Genomic DNA, 21,071 nt, shown 5'->3' on the forward strand with positions numbered 1-21,071 from the left:
ACGGACGTGGGAGCCCGGGCCAGGGGAGCCCGGTGCGGTGGGTGTGGCCGGCGGGGGGGCGGGGCGCTCTGTGAGCGGCCCCCCCCCGCGGTGGGAGTGGTAGCGCCCGCCCCCCGGAGCGGAAGTGCCGGAGTTGCGGCTCGCCCGAGCTCTCCGGCGCTGGCGCGCGGGGAAAGTTGGGCGGCGGGTCGGGCTCGGCGGCGGCTCCGATGCGGCGGAAGCAGAAGCGGCTGCTGCAGGCGGTGGGGCTGGCGCTGGCCGCCCTCGTCTTCCTGCCCAACGTGGGGCTCTGGTCCCTCTACCGGGAGCGGCAGCTGGAGGGCGGCGCGGGGGCGGCCGGGGCCGCGGCGGCAGCAGCAGCAGCCGGAGGGGAGGCGCAGGTGAGCGGCGGACCGGGGGGGGCGGCGGCTCCTTCCATAGGGGCTGGGGGAGAGTCGCCTATAGGGGAGTGTGGGGCAGGGGTTCGATGGGGGAAGTCGCGTATAGGGACGTGGGGGGCAGTGGCTCCATGGGGCAGGAGTCGCCTATAGAAGTGTGGGGGGAAAGGCTCCCTCCATAGGTGCCTGGGGGAGAGTCGCCTATAGGAGCGTGGGGGACAGCGGCTCCCTCCATAAGGGGTGGGGGGGAGTTGGGGACAGCGGCTCCATGGGGGTTAGTCATGTATAGGAGCGTGGGGGCAGCGGCTCCTGCCATATGGGCTGGGGGGGAAAGTTGCCTATAGGGCGTGGGGGGGTCTTTGTGGGAGGGGAATGGCTGCAGAAGGGAGCAGCTTGTTCCTATACGGAGCAGAAGGGAGCAGCTGGCCTCCTATGGGTTGGGGAAGCTGCTGCCCCTATAGGGGCAGGTTCCTGTATACGATGTATGGATGGAGGATGCGGCTGAATCTGGGATGGGGCAGAAGAGGGACGCTCCTCTTCCCTGATTCTCCCTATGGGTGGTGGGGATAATGAGGCTGCCCCATCCTTCCCTACTCCCTGCCCCTCATTTCTCCCTCCCTTATGGGGTGAGGGTAATGTAGTTGGGTCTCTAGCCCCACCTTCCCTCTCTCTAGCTTTCCTAGATAGGTGGGGATCAGCGGGGGAAAAAATATTACCTGCTTTTCCTACATCCCCTATGGGGGGAGGATGAAGGAGGCTAGCAGTGGCCGCCTGATGCCCCCATCCCCATATCTCTGGAAGGGTTAGAGATGGGGGAGGCCATCTGAATGTTTTCCTTGTCCTTTGGGAAGGAGGGGGAGATAGGGGCCACATTCACCTTTCCAAGGAGGTGGCAGTGATGGGGGGCAGGTACTCCTTTGTTCTTTGTGCCGTTTTGTTTAATGGGGGGTGTCTTGGGTACCTGAGCCTTCAGTGTCAAAGTAGCTTTATCCGGCTTGAGTGAAGCTCCCTCACTTCTTGATTGTCATAGTCTGAGTTCCCTTCTTTGTCCCATTCTTGGTTTGTTTTTGTGTCATTAAGAGGGACTGGGGCTTAAGGAGCATGAAATATCAAATCAGTTGAGCTTCTCCATTGCAAGGCTGCCTTTGTTCAGAATCACTTATGCTCTTAGTTGTCTAAAGCTTTACCTCCTTGGAGACTTGCCATTGCAACTGTGCCATGAAGGTGTAGAAACTTGGAATCCTAGCTGCTCCTTAGTGAGGAAGAGAGAGAGCTCTCTGAGGAGGACTCAAACTGGAGATTTGCTGTTCCCTCCCAAAAAGAAATAATTTTTCAGATTCAAGTACTTGGTAGACGCCTTTACAATACAATATATCGATACAGGCATGGTTATAGTCCTGTCCTTGTGGTATTCTTAGCTGATAATGAAGGGGACCTCTCCATGTCAGCTTATATAAAACATACCATGATGCATGTATGTGCTGCGACTCCTGAAATCTGCAGAGTTTTTTAAGAAATTTGCATAGTGAATATTAAATACTTGGAGTTCCTGCTGCTTCTGCCTTATACCTGCACTTCAGTTGCATGCAGTGACTCTTTTTGTAGAGCTCTTTGATGATAAAAACCAGGTCAAACTGGTCATTGGTCTATGACTTCACGTAATTTGTTATTCTGTCAAGAGGGGAGAGATGTAAAATCATGTGGCTTGTTGGAGAATGTGTGGGAGGAAAAGGAAGCTGGCTTTTATCCAAAAGAAAGTATATAATTTCTGATTGGGACATAAGATAATTCTCACCATATTTTCAGCCTTTAAAAACTTAGCTAGAAAATTATCTTAAGTTCCTTTTTTATTTTGATCTTTCAGAATCATCATTGTAGAATTGCCTTAATCTTGGATTAGCAGTGAGCCTCTGAAGCTCCTTTGAGGTGGTCTGCCACTACTCCACCCCACCCCACCCCACCCCCGATATCTTTGAGTTTTCCATATGTAAGAACCTCATGTTATCCTTATTGAACAGTGGAGTTCATATTCTGTATCTTATTAATGTTAATATTTTATGCATGTCAAAAATGTCACCAAATTTTGACCTGTCTTTAGTTTTGACTCTAAGCTATACAAGGCAGAAACTATATCCTACTGTGTGTGCGGGGGAAGTCCCTGGGATATCTTGGTTGCTATTGAAATATTACTACTGATTCACTTCCAGTAGCACCCACAATGTGCTTGTTGCTTTAATAGAAAAAAAAGGTATTATCCCTGTCTTAAGGAGCTCACAATCTTAATAATTCATACTGGGTTTGTTCCAGACACTAAAAATATAACTAATCTAAAATCCTATTTTTAATATAGGAAAATAAAAGGAAAGATACTAAACATATTGAGCAAAAGGCTGCTTAATCGCCTTACAGTGCAAAATAACCTTTTACATAAATAATCTCTGCAGTTGTTTAAATCAAATCACAGAATTATAGGGTTTTTTACAGCAAGAAGGAGTAAAATTATGTGCATGTGTAAACTTTGCAGGATCAGGCTATAAGATAATAGCTCCTGTTATCACTGAAAGAAATTATCCTGGAGGAGAAATTTGGTTATGTTGGCACAAATAACTTCAGCCGCAATGAAATGAAGGCAAAAACAATGTTTTGTTATTGTCATAGATTTAGCCTCTAACTAATTAAGAAGTTTTATTGGACACAAGGGTGCCTTGTCACATTTCTCTTTTGGCCTCTCCTTCTCAGTGCTGATAAGTATTAATGGTTTTGTCTTCTTTATTTATCAGCTTCCAGTTTGTAAATCAGATAATCTATATGGCATTCTCCAATACTGTTGTATGTGATATGGAACCACATCAGAGAACTGATGAGTTAAAAGCAAAAGTTGTAACTTTGTAGAAGACTGTGCTCCTCAAAAAGCTGTAGGCAGAACAGGGAAAAATATTTGCCTGTTTTTATCTTTAATTTTGGCTTTTCATATAGTCCCATCTTATAAAAAGATTTAGTGGAATATGAAATGCCTTTAATGTTACATTAAATTGAGCTGTTCAATAAAACCTGCCTGTCTTATTCCCTTTTAGGTAGGATATAATGTTTACTGCTGTCACTTGATTTTTTTCTTTTTCTTCAGAATAACTGCACCGAACAAACATTCAAAGTAACAGTTGGATTAAAATATAAAAAGCAGTTCCGGGAACACACAGATGCAGTATCAGTGACTTAAATTCTAGACTGTACTAGGGAATCTGTCTGATTGTCTTCCTTGTGTTGCCTGTTACCTTTAGCATGGCAACAAATCAATACAAGGGATTTTACCCTGTTTAATTTTTGTAGTGGCTGATAAATGTATCAGAAAATTAAGTATTTTGGAACCATGTAAATATATTCTAGGAAAGATTATGCTAAATTGTTTCCACATAAATGAGTAGACAGCTAATCACTTACATATTTGCATGTTCAGGTGAAACATGATGCTGGCTGAAAAGAATATTGATGTAATAAAACAGATTAGTTCTGCTGGCATTCATTATTTTTTCCATTGGATTTGTTTTGGAGCTCTTAATGTAAGTTTTTATTCTGGTGTAAGAGGACAGGGCCACAAGAAGTCACTGGCTTTTCAGATGTTGGAGATACTAATGTAATGAGTTATACTTTACAACTAACTACCTGTTCAGAAGCATCTTTATACCATATTATATTGGTATAACTGCCAATCAGAAACTATAAACTAAGAAGTCTATTGCTTCTCTATTCCTCGTTATATGTAACTGTGCTAATGGGGGCTTTTAACCTAGGTTATATAGTCCCCACTAGATGTTCCTACAGGTGTGCTATCCCTTCTGTTGACAACCAACAAGGCTACTAGTTCAGTAGGTTTTACATTCTAACCTCAAATTTTATAACTGAACTGGTATGCAAATCTCAGGATGCTCAGGTAATAGTTTGTAAATCTTACCATGTATTCATCTTTTTTTCTCGCATAAGCAAATGTATGGTAGGTCAAACAGTGTGTGCTGCAAACTAAAAGATTTCCCAGCCATGAGCTCTGTCATAACTGTCGCTTAGATTAGAAAAATAGGGATGCAAATAGGAAAATAAGGCAACCTACACCTGCTAAAAACAAGGTATAGCTGAACCCCACAAATCCACATTTAAAATGGTCTCTTGGATTTAGTTTTTATTCTAGCACAGAGAAATGAGATTTCACTGCTGTGCTGGGTACAGGGCGAGTGTGAGTTTCTTGATGTACCAGCTTCCTATCTTCTCAATAATGTCTTGAAGTCTTTCCCCATCACTTTCTAGTTTGCAGACATTACCACTCCCATTGGTGGTCCTCCTGCTAGTGCAGGTTGTTGAGGTTCTTCTGTATATTAGATGTTGTCTCATTGCTTCTAAAAACTTGACATACTTGCCAAAACTTAAAATCTGGCAGTCTACAATGGGTTTCTCCTTCACTGTTGTGGAATGAAGATTCTGCTGGTGGTGGTTGAAGAATGTTAGGATAGCTGAAATACTTCTGTTGCATGCAACACCAGTGTACTGTGAGTGCTGACTATTATCCACATGGATTTGTGGGCTGCTGATTCATGTTAGATAAATACTTGCATAGAACCAGTCTTCTAATGGTTTAAATTGTAGTTCATTATTATACCTCTTTGGTAACAGTCACCAGATCTCTCCTGTCTGCAGAGTGTATCATAAGGGAGTATAGGGTTTTTAAAACGCCGTCTCTTTTTCCCTGTAATTTCTATAGAGTGTAAGTAATTTTCGGGGGAAATTTTCAGGGGACAAAAACTTGCTTTTTATGTACTACTCAGAATTTGCCAAACAATAACAGTATTATTATGAAGTAGCTACTATGATGTCTATGCAGCTTTTGTTATCAAATAGTGTGGGTGCTTTACAGAGCAACCCTTTAGCTGGTTGTAGCAATAATATTTACTCTCTAAATTCACTTGTATATGTGATGGAACTATATAAATCACATTGATTATTCAGTTTGTTGCCCTCCACTGTTAGTACAAAAGAGTAAAGCAAAGCCCGTCCACCTTCTGATAGTTTGACTATTTTCATAAATAAGTTTATTGAAAACATATTTATAATTGAAAAATCAAGTTATGTAAAAAGCTTTACCTGGTGAGTTTGGGGGACTAAACTATACATTTTAGCAAAATGTAAGGTTTGACTTTAAAAGGTTTCCTATGGTTGCAAAGATGACCCAATTCTGAACTGAAAATGAAGTGACGTGCTGTCTTCCTGTGTCTGTAGCCAAACTATGGTGCTACTGTTGTTGCTGATGTCTCTGTCAAGAAACCACAAAGTAAAATTAGTGACCCTACTATTCCAAATCCTGAGCAGCTGTGAAACTGTCAAGAATTGTCAATTTCATACTGCTGCTGCTGGGGAAGGCTATGAGCAGTAGCAGCCGAGCTATTCACAGGGGAGGAGGACCTAAGCAACAGTAGCTGGGTGATGGGAGGGAATAGCTGACATCCTGCTCCATAACAACAGCCAGGGGGGACTAGAGGAGAGAAGATAACTTTCTCATTGCTGGCAGCTGATGGGAAATGGAACTTCAAATTGATCAGATATCTACTAACCAAAGCCTGATCTGAAAGACCTTTGAGCAGGGTCTGGAGCAGTGCCTTGACAGAATCCAGCACCCGTCCCAACTACTGGGAGGTGTCCTAAACCTTGTTGAGATTCCATCACTGTCTACTGTACCTTTGGCTAGCCCAGTACCTGATAAAGCAGGATCTGAAAAGTTTCACTTTTGTAGCCAAGTATTTTTACATCATGCTCATGGGGACTGAAGTCCAAGTGCTACAACTAAGCAAACCTGTTCTGAGAATGACTCTTATTTTTAGTATGGTAATCAGCAAAGATCCCTTATTTCAGTGTGATTGTGCAACAGGGAGATTGTTCTGGGACTGGACTTTTTAAGCAGCACAGATGCCTTATGACGCTTAATAAAATGAGCTTTAGGTTGTAGCTACAAGGTTAACTTTCCATAGTTGTTGCTACTGATGAAGCTACAGGGGGGTTTGGAACATCCAACGGAGCTAAAGCATAGAACCAAAATAGAATTTTTGACTGAGACAAGGGAGTGGAAAATTGCACTTTCTGGGATTTCTTCTTTCTAGTTTTGACGTGCCAGATGACTCCTTTTAGCTGAGACAGCCATGTAGAGATAAGAGAACAGGTGGGTTGTATTCCAGGCACCTTATGTTGCGTGAGCTTAAAATGATTACTCTTCCTTCTGTTTGCTCTTTGAGGTCCCTTCCCTTTTAGAGATTCTGGCTCAGTCGTTAGTCGCTTTAAATTGACTCAGCGTGCCGCTTAAAAAAAACAACTGCAAGGGCTTTCTTCTCTTCACTGATGGAAGACTTTTTTTTATTATTATGAAGACAGTTTGTAAAAATGTTCTGGCTTGAAACATCTGCTTTTTACATCACGTCACTGAACACCGTATCATGTAGTTGTCTGTTTTTCTGTTTTGCTATGAATATGGCTCATATGTTGACTGTCAAGATTTATGTACAACCAAACTTAGTTACAAATTTACTTCCTAGATAGTTTATCAACACTTTTGGGTGAATGAGCAATTGGCGGCAGCTTACCATCAATGGCAATTCTTAAATGTTGTATCTACTGAATCTGCATAGAATATAATGAAGTTGACCCCAAATGTTTCCTTCGAGACTTGTAACTACAAATTCTTTATTACCTTCCCCTTCCCTGACAGTTAAATATGATTATGTCACAATGAAAGTGTAACCAGCAGCAGTGGATGTTATCAGGACACTTGTACAAATGTCATGACTCAACCTTTGCAAGCAAAAGAAACTTTGGACATTTCATGTATGAGCAGATCCTGTTTGAATGGCTAAGCACAAGTGTTCTCTATTCCTGTCTTGTTTGTGTATAATCTTCCTGTACAAGAGTTTGCTGGGGCTCGACCCTCTCCGGGGGGGCGGGGAGCCACACCGGCTCACTACACACCGGTGAGCTTGGGAAATTCGTCCGGCCATGGGGTCTCCCTCGGCAGCTCTTGCTGAAACCGGAAGAACACGGTAAGCCCGGCCCGCTCAGGGTGGGCAATAATGCTACGTCAAGAGCTCAGGCCCTCAGTCAGGGCTGAGCAACAATAGTACAAGGCCCAAAGCCTCAAAACGCCTGGGAGAGGGGGAGACTGCCACCCAACCTGTGGGTGGCAGGGGGGACACAGGCCCTCCCACTCCACTGCGTCCCAGCCCGGGGCCCTAGCAGCGGCAGAAGACCCGCTGCTGTCAGTGGGGATCCTGGCCGCAACACACTGACATAGGCTCTGGCAGTGCTGCACCCAGACTGGGGTCGGCTGCTCCCCGGCTACTTCCACACTTCCCCTCGGGGCCTACCTGGGTCCTGGTGTCGGCCTCCGGGGGATCCAGGACCATGGGTTCATCAGGGCAGGGATTGATCGGCAGGCCCGGCGGCTCCTCCGGATAGCGTTCGCAGGGCAGGCCCGGCGGCTCCTCCGGATAGCGGGCACAGGGCAGGCCCGGCCAGTCCTGGCGGCCGCCTTGGGCCGCGGGGTCTTCCCAGTCATGAACTAGGCTGGAGACGTCTGGTCTCTCCGGCGGCTGGGGCCTGACTGAGCTGTGAGGGCGAGCTTTTATACTTCCGGGTCGCCGCCTGACCCTCTGAGGGGCGGGCTCAGAGCTTCCTAGCTCCGCCCACTCCGGCCTCCGGATAGGCTCTTCCCCCTCCGGGGCGGCGGGGAGCCACACCGCCTCACTACATTCCTCTATAACTTTTAGAGGTGGAGTAGACGGGTAGCCTTCAAGTCCTTTCTGAAAAGTCAGATCTTAGCCAGAGATGTTGCCCAATAACACTGTGCCTGACATGTCACTAGAAGTTGAATTATGTGCTGCATAGGGTTCTGTCTGATTCAATACATTTCTTAAATTAAAGCAAAGATAGTAAAAACAATTTGGCTATATACCAACATATCTATGAAAAACAGCCATGGAGCTAATTTGGTACTTTCCCATCTCCCCTTTCCTTAATGCAGAGCTCCCATTTGTAGGCGTGCATCTACACCAAAAATATTTTGTACTTGTTTTTCAGTAACAGGGCAGCTGCACCAAGGTGGCATAGTTGCTAATGTAGACAGGATTCAAATATTCTTTAACAACATGTGAAAGAGCTAGGCCCTCTCTATACTTGTATTTAAGCTACTGCTCCCTTTGATGTAGCTGCATCATTGGTGGAAAACTTGTAGACAAGGCCTAGGAGAAGTTGGAAATTATCCCTACTGGTTCTTATTTTGACTCTTCCAAATGAATTGCTAATGCTTTCCTAAAAAACTTGTTTTTATTACAGCACCATGGTTGAATATAAGTGGCTCAGCATATGGGCTGCACTGCTTCATGCTGTCCTTAAGCACTCCAAGTCATTCCCAGCTAGTGCTCCTCTTTATTTGACACTGTGAGTATTAAAACTCAGCTGTAGGGTTTTACCCCTACAAATCCTTTGAAACTGGCAGCGTGCATGTGGAGTAACAGAAAAGCAGCTAGTAGCTCTATGTAGTGCATTCGGATGGTCTTAACTCACATAACTGTTACTGGAAGTTAACATCATTAGAATACAATATTATGTGCAAGGGGAGCAGAGTTGGTGGTTTCCATAACATCTGTGCATGTAAAATCTCTTAATAGTACATATTTATTTGGGTGTTATCTAATTCGATTGTGAAATTTCTTCTGGATCGTTTTTCTCAAAAAATGGATGGAATTCTTCCATAGCAAACCAGTTAATAAACTTTACTTGGTGTAACTTTCTAGGTTCAGAACTTTCTCTGGAATGAGAAGCAGACATCTCATCCACTAGCTTGTATGGTATTTAATTACTACCCAGCAGAATCTGCAGGTATTCAATTAGCTACTGTCGCCTTTGATGAAAGTGGTAGGAACTTAATGAGAATGACATGTGAAAGTAGAAATCAAATAGAACTACAGAGTTCAAAGTGTCTCCCCTAGTTTATAACGAAGAGGATGCAAAAGAAATTGTATTGCAAATCAACCTTAACCTACCAGTTTTCATACATCTTAGCAATTAATTTCTTCATAGAGTAATAAACATTTTTGTGATGGTGTAATAAGGTCTCTGTGGATGTGTGTGAGAGAACTACTCAGGTGTCAGACTTAGATTTCTTCTAAATAATATGTCTTTTGTAAACTGAGAGTAAATAACAATAACATAATTGGGCATAGTAAAGGCACTTAAATTGATACTTTCCTCTGAATGGATTGGAACTGTCCATCTCAAAAGATGATTGTGTAAGCACCAAGGCAGTTCATGCTGCAGAGTCGTGAGTGGCTAAAAAGTCCAATTCTTGAGTAGCAGTCTTGCCACACCTGGTGCAGACACAAGGCCCAGAGCCAGAAGATGAAACTAGTGGTGCATGAGGCCTTCTGTGTTTTCCTCTTAGCTCTCTTCGCTTTTCTCTCTCTCAACCACCTCTTTTCAACTTCTGTGACGTCCTGGTGCAGCACAGCCCTCTAGTGTGTAGCCTGTTGCTAGATGCCTCTTCTTAACTTGCAGTGTCAGCGTTGAAAGTTTTCAAAGCCTTCTTGCAAACGTCCTTGAACCTGAGCCTACGTCGGTCCAGCATCCACAAGTTCAGCATACAGGAGGGACTTTGGAATGCATCTATCCAGTACATCTGACAACCAACAAAAACGTCTGTGTTTAAGAATAGTGATTAGGTTTGGCAATTTTGCTTTCTCAAATACTTCGGTGTCAGGAAGTTTGGTTTCCCACTCGATATTTAAAAGACCACGCAGACAGCGAGTGTGGAAGCTGTTTAGCGTTCTCTCATGCCTGCTGTAGGGGGGCCAGGTCTCGCCACCCTGCACAATGTGCTCAGGGTGCATGTCTGCTAAACTCCTTATTTTGGTGTTCAGTGTCCGTTTTCCGTTATCCCATGTATGCTTGATCAGTCGATCAAATGTGGTGGCTGCCTTTCCAGTGCAAGAATTCACCTATCTCTAGATGATGAGCTCATCTGATGCAGTTGATGCTAAATAGCAGAACTTGTGCACAACTTCTAGCGTTGTGCTGGCTATTAAAACTTCTGGTGCAGTAAACACATCTTGTATCAGAATCCATGTTGTCTTTAGATTGATGGCTAGTCCAAATTCATCACAAGCTAATGCAGACCTGTTGAAAAGTTTCTGGAGTGCCTCCTCACTATGTGTGAAGAGCACTGTTGGTGAAAAGAAGCTCTTCTATCAACAGGTGTTTAACCTTGCTTTTTTCTCTTAGATCTGCATAGTTGAAGAATTTTCCACCTGCTCTTGTATGGAGATGTATACCTGGGGTGCTAGATGAGAGAGCATGACAAATCAGCAAAGAGAAACATATACTGAAGAGAGTTGGTGCTAAAACACATTGCTGTTTGAAGCCTTTTGGATTTCAGAGCTATCATATTAATCATCATACTGAGCTGTAGCCTTCATGCCATTATGAAATGGTCAAATCAAATAGAGGAGAAGTGAGGGGCAGCAAATTCTCTGTAGCAATTGAACAAGGCCCTTTCTGCTTACTAGGTCCAAAGCCTTTGTAAGATCTATGAAGATCATACAGGGGACTCAACGCATAGCAGGTTGTATTGGGTTACTTGTGCCAGTAGTGGGTCTTACTCTGAATAATAACTCTGTAAAAATGGTACCTAATGTATTTACTCAGCATAGCTAATTTTGAACACACTAACTGGAAGCAGATCTGATGACTTGAGTGACAGAAATCACCTTTCCATTGCTTTTTGTTCCTGTTATGACAGCTATGTTGCAGCAAAGAGGGAGCTGGGAACAGAACAGTCATTGTGCTCACTGTTTGGGCATGCTTTTCTGCAGAACTGCCACTTAGCCAGTCGGTCCCCAACCTGTAGCGGTGTATGGGATTCTTCCGTCCTAAGTGCAGGACTCTGCACTTGTCCTTGTTGAACCTCATCAGATTTCTTTTGGCCCAATTCTCCAATTTGTCTAGGTCACTCTGGACCCTATCCCTACCTTTCAGCATATCTACCTCTTCCCCCCCCCCCCCAGCTGAGTGTCATCTGCGAACTTGCTGAGGGTGCAATCCATCCCATCATCCAGATCATTAATAAAAATGTTGAACAAAACCGGCCCCAGGACCGACCCCTGGGGCACTCCGCCTGTTACCAGCTGCCAACTAGAAATCGAGCCATTGATCACTACTTGTTGAGCCCGACGATCTAGCCAGCTTTTCTGTCCACCTTACAGTCCATTTATCCAATCCATACTTTTTTAACTTGCTGGCAAGAATACTGTGGGAGACCGTATCAAAAGCTTTGCTTATGTCAAGATATATCATGTTCACCGCTTTCCCCATATCCACAGAGCCAGTTGTATTATGTATTATCCTGCCTAATGCAGTGAAGTCATACAAGTGTAGGACTGGAAGGGGACCTCAATCAGTCATCTAGCCCAAAGAAGGGGGCTAGGTGATAGCAGAGGATGATTACGATCCATCAACTTTTGAGTTATGGACCCAGCACACTTCTGCTGTTTTTATAGTTGTTGAAATGAAAATTGACGGGCCATATTTGCCAATGCTTATTACTTTGTGACACCACTTCTTTTTAAAGCATACCAAAGGAAATGCTCCATGCTGGAACATATGTTAGTGATTAGTGGGACCAGCACTGCAGGATAAAATAGGAGAAACGTGGCTCTGTGTGGAAAAGCTGAATGGGCAAAATATAGAACAAGGAATGTAGTGGCTTTTGAATTGGCTTTAAAATATGAAAGGAATAATGTAAAAATATATTTAAGCTTCTGTCTTTTGAAATGGTATGTCCCTTGCAAGTCATTTCAGGTTTAACTTGCTGAGACACAACATCCCCTTTGTTTTCCTGTAGATTTCTCTGCATATTGTATATATTTCCCTTTTTATAAAACCCCCTTTTCTGCTGACCTTGTTTTTTACCCTTTGCATTAGTCATGACTTATGCTCGTGCTGTTTGCACCTTTCTTTCCTCTTCTGTTTGCATTGCAGTACATTTAAAGCCTTAGAAAAGGAGAGACTCAGTACTACAGATTTGATGGAAGTATAGTGCAAACTGGTGCCATGAAAAATTCTCTCTTCTCCACCACACCATCCCCTCCTCTTAATTCTTCTCAAGTAACACCCTTGCTTATCCCTGCTTTGGATTTCTCTTGACCAGAAGCTGCCAATCGTGGTGAAATATGTCCAGCTAGTGTTCCTTCTGATATGTGCAAATGGGGACTGAAGGATAACTTAAATTCTTGCCATCAAAGGTGAAAGACTAGTTCACTAACATACTGTACTACTTCCTGTTGCCTGTACATCTCTCAAATACTGAATGGCTCAAAACAGGGTATTTCTCTGATACATCATAACGGGCCCCATATTGTGTTTAAAATGTTATTTTTGTATTGCTGCTTCTTTGAAACTTGTTTAATGGCAAAAGTAGTTTTAATGTATAGTGTAAGTTAAAGGAAAGAAACTTGGGGTTGGAATAGCCCAAGGTCCAGATAAACTAATGCTTTTCAAAAGCTTTTTTTTTTTAAAAAAAAAAAAACCTCATCTGCTTGCAGCATTGGAATAAGGGATTTCTGCTTTAGTCTTTCTACTGTGGATGCTAAAATGGGCATAATTACCTCCTCTACTGCAATAGCAAGCAACTAATTTATTCCTAGCTAAATTCAAGTTATGAATTCATTAGTCATGACTCCTGTCTTGTACTCATTATCATTGCGACTTGTCTACCTACAAACTTTTCTGTACAGATCTTTCCCACTTAGCAGCTTTTGAAGATTTTTCATATCTGTTTATTGTACATCGTGTGGCTGGAGTCCTTTCCATTCTGGCCAATAACGTGATCACTTACAAGTAACTCAGTATTTAGGAATGTAGACATACATTTTCTGGGGTTTGATGGGAGGAATAACTACTTCATGGGAATTGTGGGGAAATCTGTAAGAGAAAAATGTACAGTATTCAAATGGAAAACATTTCTCTCACAAAGTAACTCCAGTTAGAAATATTACATCAGTTTAGACCTCTTTCTGTAGCAAGGGGCTGAAGAGCCAAATTGCTTGCAGACACCTGTACCAAAAAAGCAACTTTCCCGGTAGAACAGTAATCTGACTTTATATATTGTCACATACTCTGCCAGCTTCGTGAAAAGGGACATTTGGGTTTTCACTTGTAACTAAACCCAGTGCTTGAAGATCTTAGGAATTCTCAAACATCTAATATGCAGAGAGCATCTCTTAAGGCTTTGTGATTCCTTTTTGCTTAAATCCTCTCAGTTCGTAAATGAGATTCCTGCATCTAGATTCCTCCTTAGCCTGTCAGAGTTGTAAAGGGAACTGACCTCTTAACGTTTCCTTGTAATTCTTTGCCTGTTTAGACCAACAATAGTAGTAAAAGGAATATCCACTTTCCTAATTTGTATGTCACATCTTAACAGTAATAGTATGGCTGCTATCAAATATTATTGAACTCATTGAAGTTAGGTTCATTACTAACCGTTCATGTGGAGTTCTGGTTTTCCCTGCTGGTAATCTATTTTTGAACAGAATTACCAGTAAAGTGGTCTCTCCAAAGGTTGCTACTCCTGGACATTAAAAGAAAGGTAAAGGCTATGATCGGAAAAGTAGCAATAAAGCATTGATTCATCCCTTCCCCTCTCTTTCAGTGATAATTAAATGAAGCTAAGGTATTTGTGTGTGTTTGCTCATTAGCTAACTTACTTGATGCATTGTTAGGATAAATGTGTGCATAGACTCCAGCAATCTCATTATGTCAGTAGACTAACGAAAATTTTGCTTCTCAGTTCTAACCTGTCTTATCTGTAAATGTAATTTCATCACAAGCTTATTGTGAATGGTTCAATGTGAGTTTTTCACACCTGGTCAGTGCTGCTGAATTTTTATTCACTTAGGATTGATTCAGCTTTCTAAACGAGAACAATGTATAATGCATCGCTCTGTTCATTGGATATGTAAACTATGTAATGAATCCTGTGCTTTAGGTAGTTAATTAAAAAGGACGGGAATTGCATGGCGGGGCGGGGGCATATCTTTTTTTCAGATGGTTAGGTAAAGAGTTTCTAAAGCTTAAACTTTTACTTTTTAAGCAGCCTCTTCTCAAGTATCCTATGGCTAATGTAGGAGACCTCTGAAAGCTGCTGGGCAATAGGGTGCTCTTAAACATAATAAAATATATCCCAGCATTTTAAGTTTACAAGTTCATACATGGAGTCTACACTGACTTTTAATATATCTGCTTCATACCTACATTGTGCTAAACTCCTTACAGAAGAAGGTCTCTGCTCCAAAGAACTTAAAATTTAAACACATCCCACCAAGACAGTACAAGAAAAACAAAGTGGGGAAAGGTGGAGGACAAGGGTTTCAATAAGATCTTGTTGCTTAGAGTTGTGCATCTATCTTGACAAGTTCTTGTGAGCTTTTTATTAAAAAGCTTACAAGTTTTCTTCCCATTAGTCTGCAGAACAACCGAGACAGCCTGTAGTCAGCATGCAAGAGATTACTCTGATCTGCAGCCAAAATGGTGGCAACACTTAAACAATACCCTTCAGCAAAATAAAATCTCTAAAACAGCTTTCCAGAAAGAGTTATTGCAGCTGGAACAGTAGTCACAAATGCTGGCTTGTATTCCTAGAACACTGAACTTTGGAGAGAAGTGGCTTAGCTTGCAGCAGGAGTTAAAGTCAAAAGACAGAGGCTTAGCTAAATCCTCTCTATGTAGAGCTGCGCCATCGCTGGGATCAGACTTCTGCAGCACCACAAGTTCTTGGTTCTTTGCCATCAGCTTCTGTTTCACCAGCGCTGCCTTTCCCTGGGAGGTGATGGGTTGGCTGTGGAAGAGCACAAAGCAGGCTGTGAAGTCTTGTTAGTGTGCAAGCAGGGCCGGCTCCAGGCATCAGCGCAGCAAGCGGGTGCTTGGGGTGGCCAACAGAAAGGGGCGGCACATATGGCTCTTCAGCAGCGGGTCCCTCAGTTCCTCTCAGAGGGAAGGACCTGCCACCGAATTGCCGCCGAAGAATGAAGCGGGGGCGGTAGAGCTGCCGCCGAAGTGCCGCCGATCGTGCCTTTTTTTGGGGGGGGGGGCCGCTTGGGGCGGCAAAAATGTTGGAGCCCTGTGTGCAAGTAACCATATTGGGTAGGTCAAAAGTGAATTAGTCTAGGGAAGGTTTGTACCATTCCCTGGTCTAGCAAAATCAAACCTTTCTTGTTCGTGTTTACATGAAATAAAGTATATTGGTTAAATGTCATGCTAAGGCACTAATATGTCTAATCAGTAAACTGTTCTTCATTTTTAGATCCACTCATAAAGGGACAAATTCAGCCTTCAGCTTTCTGCTACAGAGGTAGTCCATGCACTCAGATACTGTGGTTTTGTGGCCAATATTAATATATAAAATAAATATGCAATATAATCAGTGTAGTTCTACTGTCCAAGGGTTTGGGGTAAGGTGGGGCTGGCTAGTTTTTTATGGGCAGAAGAACTACTGCTGACTCAAGTGGGCTGTATAGAGGTATGGAAGACAGCCATGGGATTGAAGTAGCTTTCATGGGGAAGCTCTGTCATGGGAAAATGATATCCTTTTGTCCATCATAGCACTGGCGCATCTACCCAGAGTCCAGCCTAGCTATTCAGGCTTTGTTGAGCTAAAGATTCGTCTCCAAGTGCTAACTACGTTGGCACTTTAGCATAGTGGTATTATAATATAGTAGTTTTCATATTCTTTTATAGAGTGGATCACGACTTAGCAGATTTTTGTGGACACCTTCCCTTCCATTCATTGTGTGGACCATCTCTCCTCTTTCCATGGGCAATTGCAGAACATATGTGCAACACCTCTGACAATTGCTTATGTGGAAGAGATTAACTAGGAGAGGATGTAAATGTTTTATTGTCCTTTAATGCAATTTAGCAGCTAGAAACGTAGAGAGATGGAACATGGAGAGGGGACCAGCCAACTGTTCTGAACTTTTGCTATGGACTATAGTTAGAGAACCATTGTTGCAGTAATATCCCAGTGGTGGTGAACAATGGACTTTCCCCAGCCTCTAACTGCTTTCTCTACTGAATACTGTTGGATATCTGCTTTAATTCACATAAGGCTATAGTTGATGGAAGTTACAAAACAGCTCTTCAGCAGGGGATAATTTACTACTCAGTATAAACAGTCTCTCCATCTATTTATCAAATACTTGCAATTCCAATTTCACTGGACCTAAACCATCTCTAAATAGTAAAAGAAAAGTTCATCTGTAGCCAGACAGTTTCTTTTTTTTTTGACTTAGGTGTTGTTGACTGCCGCCTGCTTGTAAACAAGTGCTTTCTGCCTTTCAGATGAAAGGTACTGTATAATGCAGTATATTTTATAGTGCTTAACCTAGCTTGGCGTATGGAGTAGTACCTTTCCAGTGTACAAATAAGTAGCAATTAATACTTATCATTCAAGCTCTCTGTGCCCAAGGCTTGGGTAATGCAAACTTTATGGAAGAATACGGCAAAAAACTTGTATGCACATCTTGGGGTAAGTAAGCATGAGGACATTGACAGAAGTACATTATATGTATTTTTACCACTCCACCATGTAATTGAAAAGTTAACAAATGACTTATGCATACATTTTACTGACCGTACTGGACACCCTTGTGAATTGTTGGCTTTCCTCCTCCTTGGCCATGTGTGATCTCAGAGTATTTACACGTGGCAAGCTTCCTTGGATGCTGTGTAACACATTCTATGGGACTCCCAACTGTTCTGAAAATGGCTTTAAATGCTGTCTTAATTAAAAATAGATTTAAGTCTTTAAGTTATTCAAATACATTTCAATCATTCCTTGAAATCATTGAAAGCCAATAGTAAATCCCTTTCAAACTAGATCGCTTCTTTGCAGTCCACAGAACAGTTGGCTGTAGTAGTCAAGTCAGAATGAAATGTTCTCTTCTTGCATCCCTTTGGCATTTTGCAGACTGACAGCCATTAACAGCCACTTTTGGGTATTTACGATGTTGCAGTTGTAGCTCTTTGCTGATGGTAATGGATACAAGGCATATTTTAGAAATGCATTCCATGTGGAGCTTTGAGATTAAATCCCATGGGATGTGAGGTTTGATCTTAGATGGTGCTATTCAAGACAAAAATGGAACTCTATCCAAGTTAGAGCCACTTAAAACCTTTTTTCCTCTGCAGCCTTTGACTGACTCTAAAACATTTTGTTGATATTTTGCATGACAGTTTCTATACTCTTAAAAAGAAAATTGCCTTGTGTAGAATCTATTGTCACAGGTCCTTGGCAGCCCGCACAGTTGCCGTGGTCAAGTATTTAATGCACTTTAAATGATTTGGGACAACAAGCCCTTAAAAGGCTGTACCATAAATACAAATTGTACTGGCCTATGTTTCGTTTCTATACCAATATCTGTGAAAAGAGCTTGCTTTCTCATTCATATGTCATGAATAATGGAATAAGCCAGCATCTAGATGTTGGTATATTTTCCTGTTGATGCTAATACTTTGCTTTTTAAATATGCAAGGCTTATATGGGTTGTGAGTGCATTTCTATTGGCAGCTTGGTATTTTTGAGCCCTGTACATTTTAACACAATTCCACATATGGTTATGGGAGTAGGAATTGCCCCATCTATTGTGAATAGAGTGGAAGTGGCAGTTGCTCAAAAGCTGAAGCTCATTATTCTTCAGCTCCTTCTAAACAAATGAAGAAAAGACCCAGTGTTGAGAGGACTGAATTTGGATTGAGTCTGGGTAGAATTCTGAGCCTATAAAAATATGACTACATTTGAGAGATGATAGGCATCAATCTTCCCAAACTGGATTTTTTTGGCTCAAATAGACACCGAATTTGTCTTCAAAATCAGAGCTTGGAAAAGGCACTTTGCCTGGGGCCTGTAAGCATCCTTCCCTGGTGAGTACTGTTAATTTCTACAGAACCTGAACTTCCATCTCTTGTTGTTGGTTTTAGCCCATGTGGTTATGAAGATAACTTTCCAAACATGAGCCCAAATGTAAGTCAATGAAATGCTGTATTCCTTAGTTTGTAGATAGACTTCCTCAGAAATGAAAGTAAAATGTGACTCAAGTCTTGTCGGTTTGCATTGCTGCCATTCAGAACCTTTTGTGAAGCTGTGAAACTGACAAGAATCGGGTCTGCTTTTTTTCTGGAAAAGCTATGAGTAGTCACAGGGACAGGTTAGAATAGAGCCCAGCTCTCCGGTACAGAGACTGGGAATTGTTATATCTACTTGGCAGGACATTGTGGTGCTGTTAGACCATTTAGATAAGCCAAAGCTGTATAGTTCATTAAATGTAAATCATTGATAGTTATCAGATACAAAATGTGAAGAAAAATTAACATATCAATAGCATAATATTTTACCCTTTTAATAATCTGCCCTTAAAGAAAGGGCAGTATCTCATCTGCTTGCCATGCAATTACTGTTATGCATAGGAGAGCCTGCTAAGTGGTCAGGCAATGAAAGAAAGTGTTGCTGGCAAGGTTAGGACTAGCTGGTTATCCCACTTTTAAAATTAATAATGAACCTTCAAATTTACAACCAGTCCTAGAACTAGTATGGGAGGTAGCTCTGTTATACATCTAAGCGTGCTAGCCAGGATTTTTAATTGAGATTAAAGACTCCCGTCATGTCATTGTTTAAAGGTAATTAAGTGACTTCGGTTATCTACGTGCAACTGCTTAAAAGTTCATATTTTTAGAAAACGGGGGGTAATAAAGGAGATTTATTTAAACCTTCCTAAATTTCACAGGGAATACCATGGTATGTGTTTGACCTCTTCTGCCACTTTCTTTGATAGCATCTCATTATAAAACTTCTCACCTGGAGATGAAGTCAGTTTTCTAGTTTTAGTGAGTCTCCCCTGCTGATTCACTTTACTTCTGTGTTCAGTATAAGCCCAAGAAGGTTTTTAATGAATTGCTTTAATTTCTGGAAGATTCTGTCTCCAAAGCAGCAGTGTGTTCTGATTATTGAGTGGGGTGGGGGGGGGAGGGAAAGAACTAGATAACTTCATGGAGGATCGGTCCATCAATGACTATTAGCCAGGATGGGCAAGGATGGTGTCCCTAGCCTCTGTTTGCCAGAAGCTGGGAATAGGCGATGGGATGGGTCACTTGATGATTCCCTGTTCTGTTCATTCCCTCTGGGGCACCTGGCATTGGCCGCTGTCGGAAGACCGGTTACTGGGCTAGATGGACCTTTGGTCTGACCCAGTATGGCCGTTCTTATGAAGAGGGCTGGCCTAAGCCTGCCTTGTACAGCTTTTCATATTTTTAACTGTCACTTCCTTCTGATCAATAGGTGACGAAATGCTGATGGAAGTTTTCTTGGGTAGGATAAATGGATCAGACTTAGTCTCTCAGTTCATTCTGACTGCAATATTGAGCCAACATTTTAAATTTTATTTTGAGTACAATTTGTAGCAGGCATTAGTCTCCCTGTTTCTCACCGCACAACAGGATGATAGACTAAGACTATAAGAGAGAGGAGTTCTTCTGTTGACATGCCATAGTCTTGTGCTGAACCTCTGGATTAGGATTCAGGTTAATCAGAGTCATGCTGGCAGGTGGGTTCATTTAGCTCCCACCCATATATAAATGGGTCGGGTGTGTTTCTTTAGGCCAGAGGAAACTAGGGAGCCAGAACAGAGGATGTCAGAGAGGGAAAGCTTAGGAACAACCAGGCTTGGTAAGGAAGCTCTAAACTGAGGTTTGATTTGACTTGAGTTAACTGTAAAGTGAGGGGGGGGGGGAGGGTGGTGGTGGATTTTTACAGTAATTCAACTAGTTTGTACTGCAACTCGGAGGGGTAAAGACTCAACTTGTACACCCCCTAAATAATCTTAGTCACAAGTCTTGTGAACTTATTTGCAAACGATACACACGTTCAAAACATTCGCATATTGTTCCATGAAAAATTCCTATTTAGCCCTGTGCGAATATATAAACTATGAGCCACTAAAAATGTAAAGGGATGCTATCATCTTGAAATCCAATCTGTTTCAGATATTATGTCAGCCCACGAATCCACCTGCCAACCTTTTTTGCATAGTCTCTTCATTACTATTTTAAAAACACTTTAAAACTAAAAAAAATCCTAGTTGCTACATTGTAGAAAACCAATCCAACCGCTCCAAGTGCCTCGAATAGACCAGTGTAGTGTAAGTGTCAATTGTTTTCCTCCAGGTTTGGATGTTTTCACTGGGAAGACTCTACCAGCCTGCGAAAGAGGAGGAGAGGGTACAAGTAGGAAAATACCTCCTAGGGGGGGGAAGACACTCACCCATATTGGTGTTGAGACCCCATGGAAAACAATATTCCCATTTATGGGAAACTGAGTTTTGGAGTGGAAGCTATATTGTGTATAGCATGTGGTTTTTAAAACTTATTGGAAGATGCTTCAATGCTGTCGTAATACAGAATAAAACTAGCAAGGCTTGTGGGAGTAGGGAATTAAAAAAAAAAAAAAATCACACTGAAAAGCCCATGAAGTCCAATTAGTAGAATCCAATTCATGGGACTTAAAAAATTTAACAATAAGTTACCTTATAAAGTGTAGATCACTTGAGACTAAGCTAAGATCAGACATAT

At 42.2% G+C, this 21,071-nt stretch overlaps 1 protein-coding gene across 2 annotated transcripts in view; it reads left to right on the top strand.

Moving 5' to 3' along the window:
• Positions 1 to 209: 209 nt before the first annotated feature.
• Positions 210 to 21,071, top strand: part of GALNT10 (polypeptide N-acetylgalactosaminyltransferase 10) — a 121,003-nt gene continuing 100,141 nt past the window's right edge. The window contains exons 1-4 of one of the 2 annotated variants that reach the window (XM_065409414.1): positions 210 to 313; positions 6,239 to 6,270; positions 13,523 to 13,533; positions 19,569 to 19,590. In XM_065409414.1, coding sequence (XP_065265486.1) covers positions 210 to 313; positions 6,239 to 6,270; positions 13,523 to 13,533; positions 19,569 to 19,590 — 169 coding nt within the window. Of the gene's footprint in view, positions 381 to 6,238; positions 6,271 to 13,522; positions 13,534 to 19,568; positions 19,591 to 21,071 lie in introns of both variants that reach the window. The other variant, XM_065409413.1, reaches the window with a different exon arrangement.

Source organism: Emys orbicularis, chromosome 8 (assembly GCF_028017835.1).
Source record: "Emys orbicularis isolate rEmyOrb1 chromosome 8, rEmyOrb1.hap1, whole genome shotgun sequence".
NCBI classification, from domain to species: Eukaryota; Metazoa; Chordata; order Testudines; family Emydidae; genus Emys; species Emys orbicularis.